The sequence below is a fragment of the Nelumbo lutea genome, chromosome 6, assembly GCF_056320005.1.
Source record: "Nelumbo lutea isolate HS-2025 chromosome 6, American lotus-T2T, whole genome shotgun sequence".
In the NCBI taxonomy this organism is placed as follows: domain Eukaryota; kingdom Viridiplantae; phylum Streptophyta; class Magnoliopsida; order Proteales; family Nelumbonaceae; genus Nelumbo; species Nelumbo lutea.
This window is the reverse complement of record NC_142689.1, coordinates 56283863-56303595: the sequence shown is the minus strand read 5'-3', so window position 1 is coordinate 56303595 and position 19733 is coordinate 56283863. Positions and strand designations below refer to the sequence as shown.

At 37.1% G+C, this 19733-nt stretch overlaps 1 protein-coding gene across 4 annotated transcripts in view; it reads left to right on the top strand.

The window, feature by feature from the left end:
• The first annotated feature begins 2364 nt into the window (after nucleotides 1–2364).
• Nucleotides 2365–19733, top strand: part of LOC148848980 (5'-3' exoribonuclease 3-like) — a 63117-nt gene continuing 45748 nt past the window's right edge. For 2 of the 4 annotated variants that reach the window (XM_088949736.1, XM_088949733.1), the window contains exons 1-14: nucleotides 2365–2631; nucleotides 2712–3002; nucleotides 7596–7698; nucleotides 7789–7865; nucleotides 8485–8676; nucleotides 8809–8928; nucleotides 9067–9129; nucleotides 9470–9619; nucleotides 9737–9901; nucleotides 12123–12200; nucleotides 12327–12413; nucleotides 13643–13927; nucleotides 14093–14188; nucleotides 14390–14485. In XM_088949736.1, coding sequence (XP_088805862.1) covers nucleotides 2799–3002; nucleotides 7596–7698; nucleotides 7789–7865; nucleotides 8485–8676; nucleotides 8809–8928; nucleotides 9067–9129; nucleotides 9470–9619; nucleotides 9737–9901; nucleotides 12123–12200; nucleotides 12327–12413; nucleotides 13643–13927; nucleotides 14093–14188; nucleotides 14390–14485 — 1716 coding nt within the window. In that variant the 5' untranslated portion in view covers nucleotides 2365–2631; nucleotides 2712–2798. Of the gene's footprint in view, nucleotides 3003–7595; nucleotides 7699–7788; nucleotides 7866–8484; nucleotides 8677–8808; nucleotides 8929–9066; nucleotides 9130–9469; nucleotides 9620–9736; nucleotides 9902–12122; nucleotides 12201–12326; nucleotides 12414–13642; nucleotides 13928–14092; nucleotides 14189–14389; nucleotides 14486–19733 lie in introns of all 4 variants that reach the window. The other 2 variants (XM_088949735.1, XM_088949732.1) reach the window with 1 other exon arrangement.

Sequence of the window (19733 nt, the reverse complement as noted above, 5' to 3'; positions counted from 1 at the left end):
TTGGTTGGACTACACCTACTTGAGAGCCCTAACCAATCTTAAACCTAGCTTCAATACCAAGTCATCTAGAACCAAGGAGGTTCAGACCTGTTTAGTAATCAAAAAAGAAGAAAACAAAGATGAAGAGAAGAGAAAAGGAAGAAGATAGGAGAAAGAAATAATATAAGAGAAAAGGGGTTCTGACTTGTTTAGTCTGTTGCCCCAAGTGCTATTTATATTAGGTTTATAATAATAAGAGGTACAATGACAGGAATACCCCTATCGCTATAAACAACTTAAAGAAACATCCTAACAACACTATAATCAAAGGAAACATATGAAGAAGTGGGACCATAATCAATCAAATTCTCCGCAAATAATAATATTAATAATAACAACAACTACAACCACCACAACAACAACAACAAAAATAATAATAATAAAGGCAAATTTCTTAAAGTACCCCTATGGTTTAGGAAATTGACTAACTTTACCCTTACTATTTACATATTGTCTCAAAGTACCCCAAGTTTTTTGACAATTGACATCATGGTTAAGTATTAATTGAAAAATGAAATGTCAAATTATCCCTCCATTATTCCTCGAATTTTCAAAATAAAACCCAACAATGCCTTCGGTTTGGACCTATCATCGTCAGTGCTGGCCCTTTGGATTTAACTATCGTGGATTGCTCATTCTAGCATGGCATCTCTTCCATTCTATTAGAGGAAGAGTGATTACGAGGCCACTCCAATATTTCACTTGTTATAGAAGTTCAACTTGTGATGTTATCTATTGCAATGGAGGATCATATGGAGGGAGAACGTTTTTCACTAGACAATCTGATGCTAACAGTTGTGGTGATAGTTAAGTGTCTAGGAATGCATCATCATGAATTTTGTCTTTTCTATCAAGTCTTTCTCCTTGAGGGAAGTATTTTCAAGCTTTATTTGTCTTTCCCTCCTAGATTGCCATCCAGTTTTCTATTAGAGCCATGATTTGTTTATTTCACTTTATTTTAGTGAGTCTATGCTTATTTTTGGTCAATACCTTTTTTCATTTTCTTTGTTCTAACTTTTGCTTACGACTATTTGTCGGTGAATCTTAAAAGTTCAAAGTTTATTCCACTCAACAATACGATCGTTCTTTGAACCCTTAGTAAAGTTCCTTTTCATCGTTTTTCTCAAAGAATTCAAGGCGACCTTTAGACCCTTCCATGTGATCTCTACCATTAATATCCGAAGCTCCCGACTTCTTCCCTAGTACATCCCAACCTGAAACCCCTCCATCCATAGCAAAACCAATTTCACCTCGAATTTCTTCAACAATAGAGGTGGCCATGGCCACCATTTCATCATCTTCACCACCATTCCTCACCATATCTAAACACTAGATTGGTAGATTCCCTAAAAAATTCCCTAAAATTTTAGTCAAAATTGAAAACTGAGTAAACGAAATACACAAACATATCATTCATAAAGTTTGAAACTTGGGTTTTGAAGATACAATATCGAGAAGGAAAATGTTCTCATAAATCGTTGATTATTTTGTTGTTTGGTTGGCCAGTATTTAAGATATCAAAAAATCATTTAGAAATCAATTATTAAAATTAGCCTAGAAAGAGGAATTACCAACTTTAATGATTCATCTTTTCAAGCCGATTCTAATTTTTTAAATGAGGTGGCATTTGATGTGGATAGGGGAGATAATTCCCATAAAAGAAAAATCATTACCAAACAAACTCATAGCTGGTTTTTGAAAAATTGGCCAACATGGTAATAATGGTACTGAATATTTAATTTCTCTGATTTCTAAGAAATTAATGATTTATGAGAAATCTCATTAGAGGAATCATCATCAATCCCAAGCACCTCCTAAAATTCAAGGACCTAAGCATCACTATATCCCCAAAACATTTTTTATAGGGGACAATTATGGGTCAGGCTGGACAGCTCAAGTTGGGTTTTTACTTTTTACGAGGCGGTAAGAGCATTTTGGATTCTTGGTCCGCCTTGGCTCGGCCCTACCCCATATTGGGCATATAAATTAATAAGAATATATTTTAAATTTGTATCTGTTTATATTTAAAATTACTGAAAAAATATGTAAACCTTATTAGGCATATATCAATAGATGCATATTTTAAATATATAATATTATTTGAAATTACAAATATGTACATATACTATAAATTTTATATAATATATAATACATATATTATACTATCAAATTTTATCTTCTAGGTCGGGCTGTGCTGTTCGGGTATATATATATATATTATATATTGGGGGCTAGATGTTTTAGGTCTCAGGCCCGGCTCGCAATGTTTGCATGATGTGGGCCCAGGCTTGGAAGAATAACTTGTACCCAGGCCCACAAATTTTCGGACTGGACAATACTGGCCCGGGCAGATTCGAATTCCGAACTCGCTCTGGGTGATTTCGTGGTGAAGATCAAAATCCTGGAAAAGACCGACATATTGGATCAGCCGATCAGGATTCAGAACACGCACGACCTGGCATACGAAGAAGATATTTATGTAACATCCATGCATCCTCAGAAACGGATGTTTCGGTTGTCCTAACTCCACCTCTGACCTCCCTCGTTGTTAATGGACAGCGGCTGCAAAAGTGCAAATAAAGGGGATTTCTGGTAAGAAGGAATTTCTTCTAATATATAAAGGGGATATTCCATCCCGACTCTCTCCTTCCCATCTATTTTCCCTCTTTTAGGGTTTGTGGCTTCCGGTTCTGCTGCTGCTGGTTGTTCAAGAGCACTGAGTCGAATCTTGGGTGTTCGTCTGTTCGAGTTGATTGCCAATGGGAGTCCCGGCCTTCTATAGGTGGTTAGCGGAGAAGTATCCACGAGTGGTGGTGGACGTGGTTGAAGAAGAACCGGTCGAAATCGATGGCATTTGTATTCCTGTTGACACCAGTAAACCTAACCCTAATAACATCGAATACGACAATCTCTATCTCGATATGAACGGGATCATCCATCCTTGCTTTCATCCTGAAGACCGGGTATGCTTCTCTCTCTCTCCTTCTCTCTCTCTCCCTCACCGGGCAACTTTTTCTTCTTTGTTTCGGGAAGTGGAAATAGGTGAACACTCTTTGTTAATGACGCAAAAGAATCTCGAAATGGTATTCAGCTGTTGAGTTTGTCGGAATTTTTTTTCTTCATTCATGTTCTTTTCTTTTGTTTTTTTTCCTATGGAAATGATGCTTTTAAGTTTGAATTAGTGAAAGAAACTATACGTGCATTTGCAAATACGTTTGAAGATGCACCAAATGTTCGGCAAGTGGCTTGTATAGTTATATTTCATTAGCTGCTACACTGCTAGCGTCTTTTGAGTTATGACAATAGGTAGAAATATTAGTGCCCGCTGCATCCAGCATTGCAATAATTATTTCCAATTATTATTCAGCTGTTGAGTTTGTCGGATTTTTTTCTTCATTCATCTTCTTTTCTTTTCTTTTCTTTTTTTGGTATTTTTTCCTATGGAAATGATGCTTTTAAGTTTGAATTAGTGAAAGAAACTATACGTGCATTTGCAAATACATTTGAAGATTGCTTTGTAAATCTCTTATGCAAGGTCTAAAGTTTTTGGCATATTGTCTAGACAGTTGCAAACTTTCAGCAAGTGAAGAGAGTATAAGAAAGAATACATTTTTCATTTTTCATTATTAATCAGGGAAGAAGAATACATTTTTCATTATTAATCAGGGAGGACTGGAGCCTGGCCTGGTGGATTTTTTTTTTCCGAAAAAAAAAGGAAAAAATGTTGAAGAAGAAGAAACTGAAGAAGAAAAACTTACCTGCCGCTGCCAGAGCTGAGGTGCAATGGATTTCGGCTGGGGCTTGAGCTTGAAGTGTTGTTCGATTCCCCTCCCTCTCCAATCGAAAGAAAACCCTTTGACAGAGAAAAGAAAATGGAGATTATACTTTCAGTTGTAACTTGTCTTAATATTAAAATGATACCATGTAGCAGATGTATTTTAAAAGAATACAACAACCAATAAAAATCAAAACAATAAATTAAAAAAATAGTTTTCTTATATATGTATATTAGGCGCCTGCCTAAGTCTCTGGGCAGGCGCCTAGTATGTAAGACCTGGGACGTTTGGGCAAGGTGACCATGAATCGCCTTGACAACTATGGAAGCTACATCCTGGAAAACCAAGTATCTTTCTTATGGAGGCAAGGTTACCCTGGTGCATAGTGTGTTATCCTCCCTCCCAGATTATCTGCTCTCCTTGTACCCAATCTGGCAGGAATGACTGCTATTATCAAAAGAAGATGAGGGATTTCCTCTGGAGAGGCTGGAAAGTGCAGAAATACCACTTGGTGAACCGGAACAAGGTATGTCAGCCCAAAGCTATAGGGGGTTTGGGGGTTAGAAGGGTGGAAAGTATCAATACTGCTCTGCGGGGGAAGTGGTTTTGGAGATATGGGGAAAGTCAAGTAGGGCTGTGGAAAAGTGTAGTGCAGGCCAAGTATGGTGTTAGAAATATGGGATGGGATCCAGGAACTTCAAATCACTCCTATGGATGCTCGGTTTGGAAAGGTATTGAGAAATCTTACCATTGGTTTGCAAAAGGTGTGAAATTCAAAGTAGGAAGTGGGGAGAGGGTCAAATTCTGGAAGGATGTTTGGTGTGGGGAGAGACCTTTGAACGAGAGGTTCCCTGTTTTGTTTGAAGTTGGAGCAAATAAGGAAGCTAAGGTTGCTGAAGGTTTGCAAATCCAAGATGATAATGCATTAATGTGGTTTGGATCCCACAATTCAAGAGGAATCTAAATAATTGGGAAGTGGAGGGATGGACAGAACTTCTGCAACTCCTTTACAGTACTCAAGTGGAGGCAGGATGGTAGAATCTGGAGGTGGGAGAAGACTGGAAAGTTTACAGTCAAATCTTTGTACAAGGCGGTGGACAGTTCAGAAGGACTTTCAGTTCCAACCAACATATTTGGAGTAAAAATGTGCCTTCAAAGATTTCATTTTTTCTATGGACGGCTTACCTCAACAGAATACTTACTAGGGATAGCCTCTCTCGGAAAGGTGCCCTGCTGGACTCAAATAGCTGTGTCCTATGCGAAGGACATCTGTTAGACAGTTTTGTATGCCCTTAACTTCAATCAAAATTGATGTACTTTATGAGTTTATTGTAAATGAATAAAAGTACATATTTGATTCATGTTCCCTTGGTATGTTTCTGTGTATTACCCTTAAACTGGACACTTATTGAGACTCGTGTTAGTTTAGAATGTTCACAGCCAGTGGGTCGGTCTGGGGAGACCTATCCTGACAAGGCTGACACTGTGGTGCCACCAAGTCGGTTGGGGTGGCTTGTCTCAGCTACCGGGGTGAGACCCTAGGCACATACAGTGTGGGATTAATTGAATCTTTGAACTGGATCAGATTTCCAGTATTGCCCTGGACCTTGGAGATTGATGGGCAAAACTGGAAAGTTACTCCCGACTCCTAGACTCGATTATGATACTGCACTAGGTGTCGGATCGGACTGTCTTTGATGTACCAATCAGTGAGATCCTTAGCGGGGGTCAAAACCTGGGTATGTTGGGACAATCCGAGAATTCATCTGAGTGGGTGATCATAGTGACAGGATCAGCCCCTTTGTCGGACAAAGGTAATGATCGGGGATGCACTCTCACTGTTGGAAACCAAGACTGCTGGCAGCCGATTTCAACCGTTGAAAATTGTTTTTGCGAAGTATATTTTATATGAGATATAAAAGTATATACATTATGGTTTCTAAAATGTTTGCAAAAGGTTTTAATTCCCGGGATCCATATAAGTGGAGAGTGCAACACTGTTCCTTGTAGCCGAGGGAGAGGTTCTCTCTTGTCGGGCAGTGTATGATCATTATGGGCTGAGAGGTTAAGTGTAAGACCATTGAGGATAATACCTGATGGGCTAATCTTGCATCTGCCCACAGTCCCTGGGTGTTACAAGGTGGCTTGGCCCAGGGACCACTTAGGGTAAGTGTTGGGCCCATAGAGCCCATTTGATGGGTTTCAGGGGGTGCACTGTCTTTAACAGTGTATTCGACCAGGCCTTGTAATAAAGGCTGGGCCAAACCCATGTGGCTGATGTGTAGATCAATGCTTGGGTCCCACGCCATACAAGGAAGCCCAACTGGGCAGCAGTTAGGAAGGTTAAGTGAGCACATAAGCTTAATGGGCCTAAAGCCCATTTCGAACTGGGCTATTAATTTAGTTAATTAAAGGGTCGAATTCTGAGATGGATTAGCAGTTAGGATAGGGTCTTAATCCTATCCACTCAGAGAGTCCAGATCTGAATGTGATTCAGATCTAGAAACCTCCTAATAAGATTAGGATAAAGCTAATCTAATCTGCAGATAAGATAAGGGTTTATCCTTATCATTAGAAGAGAAGGCTGATCCAAATATGATTTGGATAAGCAGCTCCTAATGGGATTAGGAGCTGATATTTTAAGTTAACAAAAAGAAGGAGGGGGCGGCAGCCTTGAGAGAGACCAAGAAACACATCAGATCCTCTTTAGTGCTGAAATCAAGAAGAGAGAATTCTGCAGCCTGCGAATACTCTCTTGCCGCCTCCCTGCTTTTGCCGCCCTGTTTGCCAGTTCGATCTCCAGCTGTGGGAGAAGTCAAGATTGGATCTTGACATCAGTTCTTTGAGAAAGGACTGAAAAGGGAAGTTGTGCTCACGTTCCATCCTGCTGTTTCTTGTGAAGGACAGAGTTCTTGGGAAGAACACTGCTGATTCTGCTCCATCCTGCACTGCGCCATCTTCAGTGGGAGCAGTCTTTGGATCATTCCTTGGGCGTGAACACCTTCGTTGGGAGATATTACTTCTCCGTATCAGGTATTATTCTCTCCCATTCCTTTTGGTTCAGATCTGGTTCAATTTAAGGTTCAAGATTGATATTTGAAAATATGATTTTTTAAATAGGGAATGTGATTCCCAGTTGAAGGGAGAGAAAAATTTTTGAAATTCGCCCCTTATTCCGCAATCTTTGGGCTTCCATGGGATGGATCTCTCATTCCCTTCCTTGGAAACAGTGAATCATCCATTACTTACACTGCAAATTTTCTTCAGAGATCTGAAACATAATCTCACAATTATTTGAAGTGAAAAGTTGCTGCCCAGGTTCAGTACAAGATTTTGTAAAAGGTTGGAGAGTGGAGGGCTTGAGTAAAAGAGGAAGATTAGTTTGGAATTCAACCCCAGCAGTGGATTTTTGGTGTCTGTGGCAAGAAAGAAACAGTTGGGTTTTGAAAAATAAGACAAGTTCTACTGATTCCATTTTTCAGAAAATTGTGGGAAAGATGTTTTCATGGTTGTCTGGTAACAGGCTGGTTAGGGGCATAGGTTTTGAGTCCTTTTTTGTACAGGATAATCTTTTTTTAAAGCAGGGTGGGGTTCAAGTTTAGAGAGATCTGTTTTCTGGTTCCTTTAGCACTTCATCTTGCTGTATATTTTGTTCATATTTAATACAATGATACTTTACTTTCTCTCAAAAAAATATTTATTTAGTAGAATTTGATCATATACCATGCGCTGGCATATTTTAATTGATCATATTTATTTTCATTTATTTGTTTAATCCAGCCTTCTCCTACAACATTTGATGAGGTATTTGAGAACATATTCAATTATATTGATCGACTTTTTGTGATGGTGCGGCCCAGGAAGCTTCTTTACATGGCTATTGGTGAGAATTGTCATAAAGTATTACTTTTTATAGTGTCACTAATCAATTTTTGTAATATGTAGAATATTAACTATTTGAAAATAAGTTCAGATGGTGTTGCTCCAAGGGCCAAAATGAATCAGCAACGGTCTAGGCGTTTCAGGGCAGCCAAAGATGCAGCAGAAGCGGTAGGTGCATTGGGGTAATTGTCTTGTAAATCTGCCTTTGTTTCTCAATCCTCTTATTGTTCTTGGATCAGAAACAAGGTCAAAGGTCAATTTAGTTCTACACAATAGCACCTTTACTCAACTATATGGGTGGCTAGATAAGTCCTGTTTGGCCATTCCATGGCTAAATTGTGAACTCCAAGTTCAGGGCAGGTCAAACACTGCATAAATGATGAATAGTCATACACTAATCTGCCATGGAATATGTCAATTTTGAGATCCATTTCAGTGAGATGACTTTCATGCTTGATGTTACATTCTATTATTGTTGAGTTATATTTATTTAGCTATGTTTGTTACTTCACGGAGTCATTTTTTTGATGATAAATAAAGAAGAAAATTTATTTGTTTAGTTATACTACTTTAAGGAGTCATTGCTTGGTGTAATGGTAAAATCTTAGGCTGCAAGTGTGAGATTGCTGCCTCGAGTCTGAGTGGCTACTTTGTGCCAAAAAAAAAAAAAAGAAACCCAAATTGTATCCAGTCTAGCCCTCCCAAGACCCTAGATAGCTAGGGTTGACGTTGAGTGATGATCCTTTTTTATGTTTGTTACTTCAGTTTCTTCAAACTTCTTGTCCAGGCAGCTGAAGAAGAACGGCTTCGAGAAGAGTTTGAGAAGGAGGGCAGAAAACTTCCGCCAAAACAAGCGTCACAAGTCTTTGATTCAAATATTATCACTCCTGGAACCGAGTTCATGGCTATTTTGTCAGTTGCACTGCAGTACTATATTCATCTTAGACTAAACAATGATCCTGGATGGCGATCAATTAAGGTTTTGTCTTCAATCCATGTTTCTGCACATGCGATTCATGGATAAATTGATTTTCTTCTTTTGTTTCTCCTTTCACAATGATTAATGGAAGTCATCCCTGCTTTGTTTTCTCATCATTTAATTCTTTTGAAGGTTATCCTTTCTGATGCAAATGTTCCTGGTGAAGGGGAACACAAAATTATGTCTTACATTCGTCTTCAGAGAAACCTATCTGGATATGATCCAAATACACGCCATTGCTTGTATGGTTTGGTATGTGTTTTTCTTCAACACATGCTCTTCCTTTATGCAAGAGAAAGACATGTTTTTTGCCTTGATTCTGTGTATTTTTTGATGCATTTTCTACAATCTAATTATTGTTTATTGTCATGTGCTATAACTATATGTCAGGATGCAGATTTAATCATGTTGGCATTGGCTACTCATGAAGTTCATTTCTCAATCCTGCGAGAGGTTAGTATGCATATGTTCCTTGATGAGTTCTGAATCTTGAATTGAGGTTATCATTCACTTGAATGACCACGATTACTAAAAGGAGTGGCATACGAAAAAGTTGGACGTGTACTCATGCAAACTCCATTCTTTTAAATTGTTTTTTTTAAAGTAACTATAATTATTTCATTTAGAGGAAGAGAGAAGAAGGCATGAATCCGGAGCACAATTGCAAGTGATTGTGGGTCCATTTGTGTTTTCTTATATATATTTTGTTTATTCTCTTCCTTTTATGTATGCAATTTATTTTGTGCTTGTGAAAACTTTGTTTTCCATGTGACTTACTAGTGGCACATTTCAGATTGTTTTCACCCCTGGACAACAAGACAAATGCTTCCTTTGTGGTCAAATGGGTCATTTAGCAGCAGATTGTGAAGGAAAAGCAAAAAGAAAGTCAGGGGAGTTTGACGAGAAAGGTGAAAGTGCTGCTGTCTCCAAGAAACCTTACCAGGTCATTATTGAATTCTATCCATGCTAATGGTGTGAACTTGGATGGTGTTGGAATAGTCGTTTTACGTTTATTGGTTGTCTTTGTTCCTAATCTCTTAAACTTCTACCATTGTTGCAGTTTCTAAACATCTGGACTCTCAGAGAGTACCTGGAGTATGACACGAGAATTCCTAATCCTCCGTTTGAGATAGATTTTGAATGCATCGTGGATGACTTTATATTCATGTGTTTCTTTGTTGGGAATGATTTTTTGCCGCATATGCCCACGTTGGAGATTCGAGAGGTTTGCCATGCACTAATTTTGATTCTTTTGTTTTGAAGATAATGAAATTCAATGTGTATAGCAGGGATGTGTGTCATTGTTAGGGTGGGTGTGACCTTATTGTACAATAATAGCTTTGTCCTTTTTTCTTGATAAATCTGAGTCCCCAGATAATTAAAAAAATGATAGGGATATCATTAGATGCATATGTGTGGCAGCGATATATGCATTATAAAATGTAAATGCAAAGTATGCATATTTTAAAAGCTCATTTTCATTGCTTTTACCATCATTGATCTCTTTCTTGTGGATGTTTTAACCTAGCATAGTGTTAAGGCAAAGACTAAGGTGAAGCTAGGTGACAATAGAGAGCCTAGTTGGCTAGGTGCCCAAGAATTGACCAGGTGATGGATTTTGTTAAAAGACATCTCTAATCCATAGGCTAATTCCCTAAATTTTGTAGCAACCAATGACCTAAATTTCATTACCTATCGTAAAAAAAGAAAAAACATAGAAACAGCCTGTTAAATAGAAACAGGTCAAATAGCCACAAATAATGTAAATACATTAAAAATCTGTTAAATAGAAACAGGTCAAATAGCCACAAATAATGTATAAATACATTAAAAATGTATATTTTAATTGTGTATATGAAAAAATATATTACAATTAATATAACAAGATGCATAGATATCATACAATTTTATTGATAATACATCAATCAAGAGTCCAAAACACAAAATATATGCACCTATTATATTTTAATTATTATTTCAATTATTTTCTATTTTACTATTTTTGCTTTTTTACATTAACAAAGCAGTCTACAAAATATTAAATTCTCAAATGCAAATTAGTATCAATTAATAATTTATAAAAATCTATACTCTTGGCTTAAAATATACCATATGTATTAAATTTTCCAATATACATATCATATACAAATTCATAAATTTTAATTACTAAAATTATTATTATATTATTAATGTTTTTATTTCTGTAATTTTTATAAAATTTAAAAAATATATTTTTGATATAATGTAGATTAGTAGATTTGATAGATTCAATGTAATATTATATTCTTGAATATTTTGTAAATAATGTATTTTTGTAAATAATAAATACATTCTTATTTAATGTAAATTAAAATATTAATTAATAGTTTAAAAAGTATATAATAATTTTAAGATATATGCCATGTGAAAACTTGTAAATTTTAAGTACTACATCTTGAGATTGAAATAGTCATTTGATATACTGAAGCAAAAAAAAAAAATCTTTTGATATAAACGTGGGTTTGATTGATTATTTACTCCACTGTTTTATAAAATATTAATTTTGAATATTATGCATTTTAATTTTTAATTGGAGTTGTTAAACATAAATATGTATTATTTATTTGGATTACATTTTGATAATAAAGTTAATAGAAGTATTTTTATTTCACGTATTATCATAAGAAGCAAAACCGTTTGGTGGTTTAGTAGCAAGATGCATGGGCGCATGGTTGTGTATCAGTCCGTATCGGTACGTATTGGCTGATACAACATGATACGGACCGATATGCACCCCTATCGGCTTGATATGCACAACTGGCAGGATAAACATCCAGTCGTTGTGTATCCCGTGTCGGTTTGTAACGATACCGATACGATATGCCCCACATTGGATGTATCGTATTGATATTTCAATCCTTGTATACACCTCTAGAGGTGAGTTATTTTATCATATTAGCATGAGTCTGATGGACAACATTATTGTACTTTCATTATAAGAAATTTAGCTCTTCTCAGGGGCACCTTTGCAATTGTAAATGCGTTGTTTGTAATGTATATAAACAGATATTGAAATAGGGTTGTGTGACGATAGTCGGTGATCTTCCATTCAAACCAATTCCTGAGATACAATTAGAGAAGTTGTGCCATTTTACCCAAAGTTTACTCCAGGAAGCTCATTCGTAATGATTTGACTAATCTCCATACCTCTTCTTATCAAGTCCATATAGAATTTCTATTGTAAGGGAGCTACCTGGAAAATTAGGCAGTCAATTTCTAAATTAATTGGACATGGTTTTGATTGTTCACTAGAAATTGTTCTGTTGATATCTGAGGTCCAGCTTCAAAGATCCCATAAGCAACCAAATTGGGGAAGATTTTGTAGGATTATACTACTTTAATCTTACTGTCAAAGAATCATTATAGTTTTTAAACACTCTCTCTTGTTTTATCTTCTTGATATTTAGGGTGCTATCAACTTGCTGTTGGCTGTTTACAAAAAGGAATTTGGGGCAATGGGTGGCTACTTGACTAACTCATGCAAGGTATCAGTTTGCTATCTTAGCTTCCATAAATTGGTCCAAGTATAATTATCAAAGTTGGTTTGTTATTGCTTTCCATAATAATGCTTGTTTCTTATTTTTGGAACATGTTTCTTTTTTGGTTCTCAGCCAAATTTGAGCAGGGTGGAGCATTTCATTCAGGCAGTCGGGTCCTTTGAGGATAAAATATTTCAGAAAAGAGCTCGACTGCACCAGGTTGGTTCCATAATGTGATTTCTAAGATGGCTTCTTTAAAGATATTTACTTTATGCACAGGGTTGTTAAATAAATGTTTAGCAGGATTTTTTTTACATAACATTTGGCATTCCCTTTGTATAATTTATACATCTTTACTTAGATGTATAAATGGGCATATATGTATACAGGTGTACATGGTTCCAAGTTCTAACCCATCAATCATGTAGGGTGAGGATCGATGCACCATGTGGGGTTTTCCCCTTTTTCTGGATATATTTATAGTAATATAATTCTATATTTTATATATATATATTATGTATATATAAAAGAAAAGTGTAGAAGCATGTTGGAAACTTCTTTTTACTTTTTTTTCCCCCATTCCCAGGTAGCGTTTAGGGAACCGGATTGGACTGGCTGGTTGGACTGGTTGAACTGTGACCTGGGGCCTGGCCGGTTCAGTCTTACCCCAACAACTGTAATTGCTAAAAACCTGGTGAAAATCGACTGACTGGCTGGTTTAACCGGAAAACTGGTGAACAGGTCCTGGTTCCATGAAACCGCCTGGGACATTAAATAATTGAAATATTAAAATGTGTGTGACAAGACTTGAACCCATGACCTCTTATTTTCATTTATTGCTTAGTTATCACTAATCCACCTTTTAATTGTGTTAGTTGATGTTTCTTTATTATATATTACTTTATTACACATGCATTTTATATAAAGTGTAAATTAAGAGACTTTAACCCTGGTCATTTGTTTTAAAAATTAAGGAACTTGCCACCCATCCACCATACTTAAGTATAATAAAAGTTGTAAAATAAATTATATATAGTATTTATATGACCCATAGTATATATATGTATATGCCAGGTCATCAGGGTTCGAACTCTGGTTGAACCTCTGACCCATGAACCTCCCCTTTTCTGGCTTTCTGAATATTATTCCCAGGTTGATCTTTCAGAGTCCCAACTTGGCATCACCTGATTGCCTAACATGGACATGGGTTCACTACAAAATTGTTCTCGTTGTCCTTGATGTTTGATCCTACTGGAGTACAATCTGCTTATACGTATATGAAGATATCCATGCAAATAGTTTGTTGCTTGTCTGTAGAAAGAGCGTTTGGTGCACAGACATCTGATTCTAAATATGATAGGGCTATTTTAAATTATGTGGTAGTTCTTCATCCATGTTTTTCTACGGTAACTGTGCTAATATAAAAATTTTACTGAATAATTTTTCAGCGGCAGGCAGAAAGAATAAAGCGTGAAAAGGCACAAGCAAAAAGAGGAGATGATGCTGAACCTCAAGTCATGCCTGATTCTCTGGTTGCAGTTGCTCGCTTTCATGGTTCTCGTCTTGCTTCTGCACCTTCACCCTCGCCATACAAGCAAAAAGGATCTAATAACAGTTCAACTAGTTCAATGTCTGTTATTAAAGAAAATCTGCGCCCTCGAAAAGTTGCATGCTTGTCCTCAGGGTCCACTATAGGCGCTGCTATTGTTGAAGCAGAAAATAGTCTTGCAATGGTACGTATGGTTATCTTGCAATATCTTATATTAAGCTGGTCATTTGTTTGATACAATTTGTACTAGAAGGGAGGGATTGATTAAGTTAATGTTGCAAATAACCGAATTATTAAATTTTCTAGATGATGTTTGTGGAGTTATTTCATTCTTTTCTCTTGGTTCTAGATGCATGAAAACAAGGAAGAATTGAAGATGAAGCTGAAAGAGTTAATTCGCGAGAAGTCGGACCTCTTTAACTCAGAAAATATGGAGGAAGACAAGGTTTTAATTTGCAGCTGCATCTTGCTTGGTTTTATTCTTTCTTTTTGACATACTATTTATCTAAATTGTAATTACTCTTCTTTAGAAGCCTACAATAATGCAGTCTTTTGTTTTATAATAGGAGGTGCTATTTGCTGGATTTATCTTTGATTTGTATCGATCGTTTAATTCTAAGTTGGTTCTAACATTTCATGCTATCAGGTCAAATTGGGAGACTCAGGTTGGAAAGAAAGGTACTACGAACAAAAGTTTTCTGTAAAAACTCCCGATGAACTTGAAAGAATACGAAAGGATGTTGTAAGTTGAATGAACTGAAATATGATAATATCATGTCTTTCATGATGGAATATTGTAGCCAGTCTGATAATTCTTATATTCCTTTTCTGAAAATACCCTTGTTAATATACAAACTTTTGATAGTGTTGTAAGATGGATGAAAGATTCTACAAATACTTGGTAGGTGCTGCAAATAGGGGACTATTTCACCAAAAAAATGGGGATTGTTGTGTTGGTGTGAAAATTTTAATAAATTCTCATGCATCATAGTTCACTCAATCAAGTGATTGAGTTTTTATGATTGAGTTTTTATTATTTTGGGTAAAGCCCATTTAGGGAATCATACAGATTGTTCCCCTTAATTACATCTCCACAGGAAAGTAGAGAACACCTTTTGATTCTGACTTGGAGAAATGAATGCACAGAACAAAAGAGAAGAACAATAGAGTACAATTCTTTTACATCAAGTGTACAAGAGTGAGAAGAAAACAAACTTCTACAACAATAAATTTCTCTCTTTTCTTTTTGATACAAAGAAGATTTCCTTCTCACTCCTTTCTTCACTTTAAGCTGTAGTCAATCAAATGAAAGTATGATTGTAGACAGCCTTAACCCTTTGGATTTTTGCAGACAAGAAGGGAACCGTAGTCAATCAAATTGCATATTTGATTGTAGACGATTTTATTCCCCTGTTCTTCATTTTCATTTGAAGGGAACCATAATCAGTCTTTGAGAATTAGATTGTAGATGGTTTTAATCCCAAGCTTTGTCTTGGAAGAGGGACCATGGTCAACCAAGTAGAGGTACCTGGTTGTAGATGGTTTATTTCCCTCTATTTTCTTTCTCAAAACTGAAAGTAAAAGAGAGAGAAAGAAGGATATATAGCAGAAGACATATATAGGAAGTATTCTTTGAGAGGACGTTCCTTTTCCTACCTGTATTAGTGAGACTTCTTTTCCTTTCCTGCCTTCCCTTGATCATCTCTCTTTTCTTCTCTCCTTATCTTTGCTTTTCTTTCTTTCTTTTTTTTTTTTGATCAATAACTGGAATTCATTAGATTAAAAGAATTTAGTTACAATGCTCCAAAGAGAGATAAACAGGCTTAATTCTCTCCGGGTAGATAACAAAAAGGAAAAATTTACAGAACAGCCCAAAACATTTGATCCCTTCCCACCCCCTGCTTTGCCAAAGCATCACCAAATGCATTTGCTGTTCTCTTGACCCACTGGAACTTGATTTCCAGTCCTCTACTTAGCCAATTAATCTCCCTTCTCTCATAGCATATTTCCAAAGTCCACTACCTTCTTGTAACAAACTTAAGACCAGCTTTGAGTCCCCTTCAACGACTAACTTTTGTATATTCAGTTCCTTGGACTTCCTTATACCTTCTAGTACTGCATAGACCTCAGCTTTGAGAGAGTCACCAAACCCAATGGAACCTGAATACAAAGCGAGCACCTTCCCACCCTCATCTTTGAAAATCCCTCCTACACCTGATGGACCTGGATTTCCTTCTCTACTTCCATCGAAGTTTAGCTTTATAAGTCCACTTCCTGGTGGTGACCACACAAGACAAACTAAAGAGCGAGCATAGCAGAATTTGCCACCTCCAGCCAGCTATTCAGCAACATATCCGTAGAAATATCAACAAACAGGTCCGAGGAGTTCAACCAATGTACCGCCCTCACTGTTACTACTTCAATAGGGCATTCTTTACTTCTTTCAATTTTAGAGAAAATTCTGGTGTTCCTTTCCTCCCAAAGAGTCCAACAAACAACAACCCTCACACATCTCCACATTATTCTTCCCCTTTTGTTTGGCCAACCTAATAAGTTGTAGGAGCTTTCACCATTAGCCTTGCAAAGAATGCACCAATTCAGAGACAAGCACCAAAAATGCCTTTTTCTTTGGAGTACGTCACATGTATTACATCTTCTGAGGAAGGCTTCCCAACAAAAGGCTCCAACCCTTGGAGGAATTGGCTCACCCCAAACATCCTTAATTGGAACGTTTTGTGCAAATGGACTGGATGAAGGCAATAGGGACTTAAAGAAAGAGGCACAATAGAAGGTTCCAGAGTGAGTGAGGGTCCACAGTCTCTTATCCCTCTCAAAGGGATCCAACACCACCTGGTCTAAGATCTGAACCAGACTCGTGGCATTTTCAACATCTGCATCCCTTAAGCCTCTTCTAAGCCCTAGATCCCAATCAAAACCCAAAATTAGACTGAGAAGGAACTAGAAAATTAGACACAACCTTGCCCTTAAATTGGGAGAGTGAAAACAAGGAAGGTAATTGGTCTTTCAAAGGTATCTCACCCATCCAAATGTGCTCCCAAAACTTTACCTGATTCCCAGAGCAGAGGTCATACCTGATGTGCTGCAAAAAGGAAGGAAGAATGGCATCTATAGATTTCCAAGGAGAGGCACCAACAGACCTTGCCAAAGTCCTAGTGTCCCAGCCATCATCTACCTGACTGTGAATACTTAAAATTACCCTTGTCCACAGTTTATCCCTCTCACTTCCTAACCTCTACAACCATTTCCCCTACAAGGCTTCATTTTTCCTTCGAATGTGACCTAAACCCAACCCTTTGTCAGCCCTACTCCTAGAGACTAGTTGCCAATTCACCATATGATCCTTCCTCTCCTCCCCTGGTTCCCACAAGAAGTCTCTCATTAACTTCTCCAAACTCCTACTTATCTTCACTGGGATCCTAAACATCAATAAGTAATACACAGACAAACTAGCTAGTGTAGACTTGATCAAAGTAATTCTACCACCCAGAGGTAAATAGTTCTTCTTCCAAGAGGCTAGCTTCTTAGCAAATCTATCAATTACGGGGCTCCAAAAGCTCTCTTTCCTCAGGTTATCCCCTAAAGGGCATCCCCAAATAGTTTAGTTGTCATTGAAACACCATACAACCCAAAGCTTCAGCCCTCTTCAGTATAGCTCTTTCTTCCATATTGATCCCCACCACACTGCTCTTATCGAAGTTCACCTTCATATTTGACATTTGTTCAAACACTTGAATCACCAACTTAAGTTTTTGGCCCATCTCACATCCTTCCCCTCACAAAATAGAATTGTATCATCAACAATTGTAAGTGGACAAATTTCTTAAGAATCTCTTGTGTTTTTGTTTAAACACAACTCCTATCTTTGCTTTTATTAAGAATCTCTTGTGACAATTTTCTCCGAAGAGTCTCTCCGTCTCTGCTTCTAGCTTCCCCTTAAGGAGCTTAAATAGGGAGTGGGGTAGTTATGTAACTACCTCCTCCTCCTAGGTGAAGGACACCTGTCCCTCCCACTTAAAGAGAGGGAACTTCAATACGGGATGCTTTTTTATAGTTTTAATGATTTGTCTAGCAGACTAGCCGACCCACTTATTTGAGTTCTAATTTATTTAAATATTATTTGGATTAAAAAAATGCCTTCAACATGTTGTAAAAGGGAAGGAAAAAGTGAAGAGAATTAGGTTTATGGTAGGGTTTAAAGCTAGGATTTGGGGAGACTGGATATAGTCCCAACACATGGTTCCAACAACCTGTCCCAATGGCCATTGCAGATATACATTGGGAACATCTTACCATGAAGGACAAGGGAGATTTATAGCTTCAACTGATTCTTAAACTGATTCTTAGATCAAACCTGTAGAAGAAAAGAAAAACTAAAGAAGGTAAGGAATAAATGAGGGAAATATTAGAAGAAGAAAATCAAGGTTTATAGAAAAAAACCAAACCCAACACAAGTTCCAAGAGCAAACAAATCCCAGTTCTTATGCGTGTTTGGGCCGTGGGTGGGGGGTTGTAACTTGGGGTATTCAGTTTACTATTTACCATATTTATGAAATTGCAATTGCACACCCAAGTACATGAAAAAAACTATAACCTCTATCCTACTTACATAATGACTTTTGAACCTCAAATTTAAACTAATCCTAATTAACGACTTTCAATGTCCAGACCCCACATTAAAAATATAAAATGAAGAAATTACTTAATTAATTCAGAATTTAGAAGAAAGTAATCAGAAAAGGAAAATTCTTAAACTCAACTAGGACCACTTTGCAGCCCAAATCAGGCTTTTATGTAACAATTAATAAAGTACCATAGGATCATCCGAGTATTTGGCGAATTCGAGCTATCTAGCACTGTTATTAGGGAGGGTAGACTCTTGGCATCTGGATTTCTTTTCTACTTTTTTAGTTTTTCTTCTCTTCTACAGTTTTGGCCCTTGGGCTATCTAGCACTGTTATTGGCGTGGGTGGGGCTAGACTCTTGGAATAAAGATTGAGAGTTTGTTCTGATGTGTATAGACTTTGGAGAGAATAGCCCTGAAGATATCCTTTCTAGGAATTGAATTAGGAAGGTGAATCTTCTGTATAGGAAGGTGAATCCTTATACATCTTGTATAAGGATGATTTGTGCATTGCATGTTTGGGTTCTTCGTACTAGGTTCCCCTCATCTGGTGTCCATATTGTCTTCTTTCCTTTCTGTTTTACTTGCAATTGGCTGTTTAACTGATCCAAAATAAATTGTATTTCTGTCGACTATATTTAGTACAATTAGTTTGATTGTGACCATTCCCTTAAGAGGATGCACTGATCTCCAACTGAGTCGATACAAGTATGTTCATTCCTAAGAAAATCTGAGTTGATGTAGGATTTGAATGACCAAGGGATGAGTCTAAAAAGGTTTGCATGGATTTAAGGTTGGTTTTAGGACTAAATATAGAGATTGGTTAGGTTAAAAATCTGTAAGAATTGCAGATTTGTCTCGAAGTTGCAAAAATTTTCATGTTGGGGGAAAGTATGTCTAGGGTCAGAAATTTTTAATGAAGCAGGTAGTTTTTTCCTAGATAGATGCAAAGAATAACCAAGCTTGGTTAGGTTCAGATTGTACCTTGCAAAAAAGGATGAAAGTTTTTGGACTCCGAGAAAAATTGGAACTGTATGGGGGACATCCAAGTAGAAGAGCAGTTGAGACATGGTTTGGCACAGAAGGATTAAATCTAGTAGGAAAATTTTGGATTTTGATTTTAACTCCTAGATGCAGTTTCTTTCGCAATTGTTCCTCAAGACCTGAAAAAGTCTTCCATCTTAAAATCAGCAAAAGTGACACGAGTACTTTTGGATGCTGGGTGGAAGAAGCAAAATTTTGATGGGCGGCTGTTTTGGAAATCCAGGACCATTGGGCATTGGTTGGGTAATGAGGGGAGAGAGTGGAAATATGCTAGCCATGTTCTTAGGTCCTATTCAGCACGGTG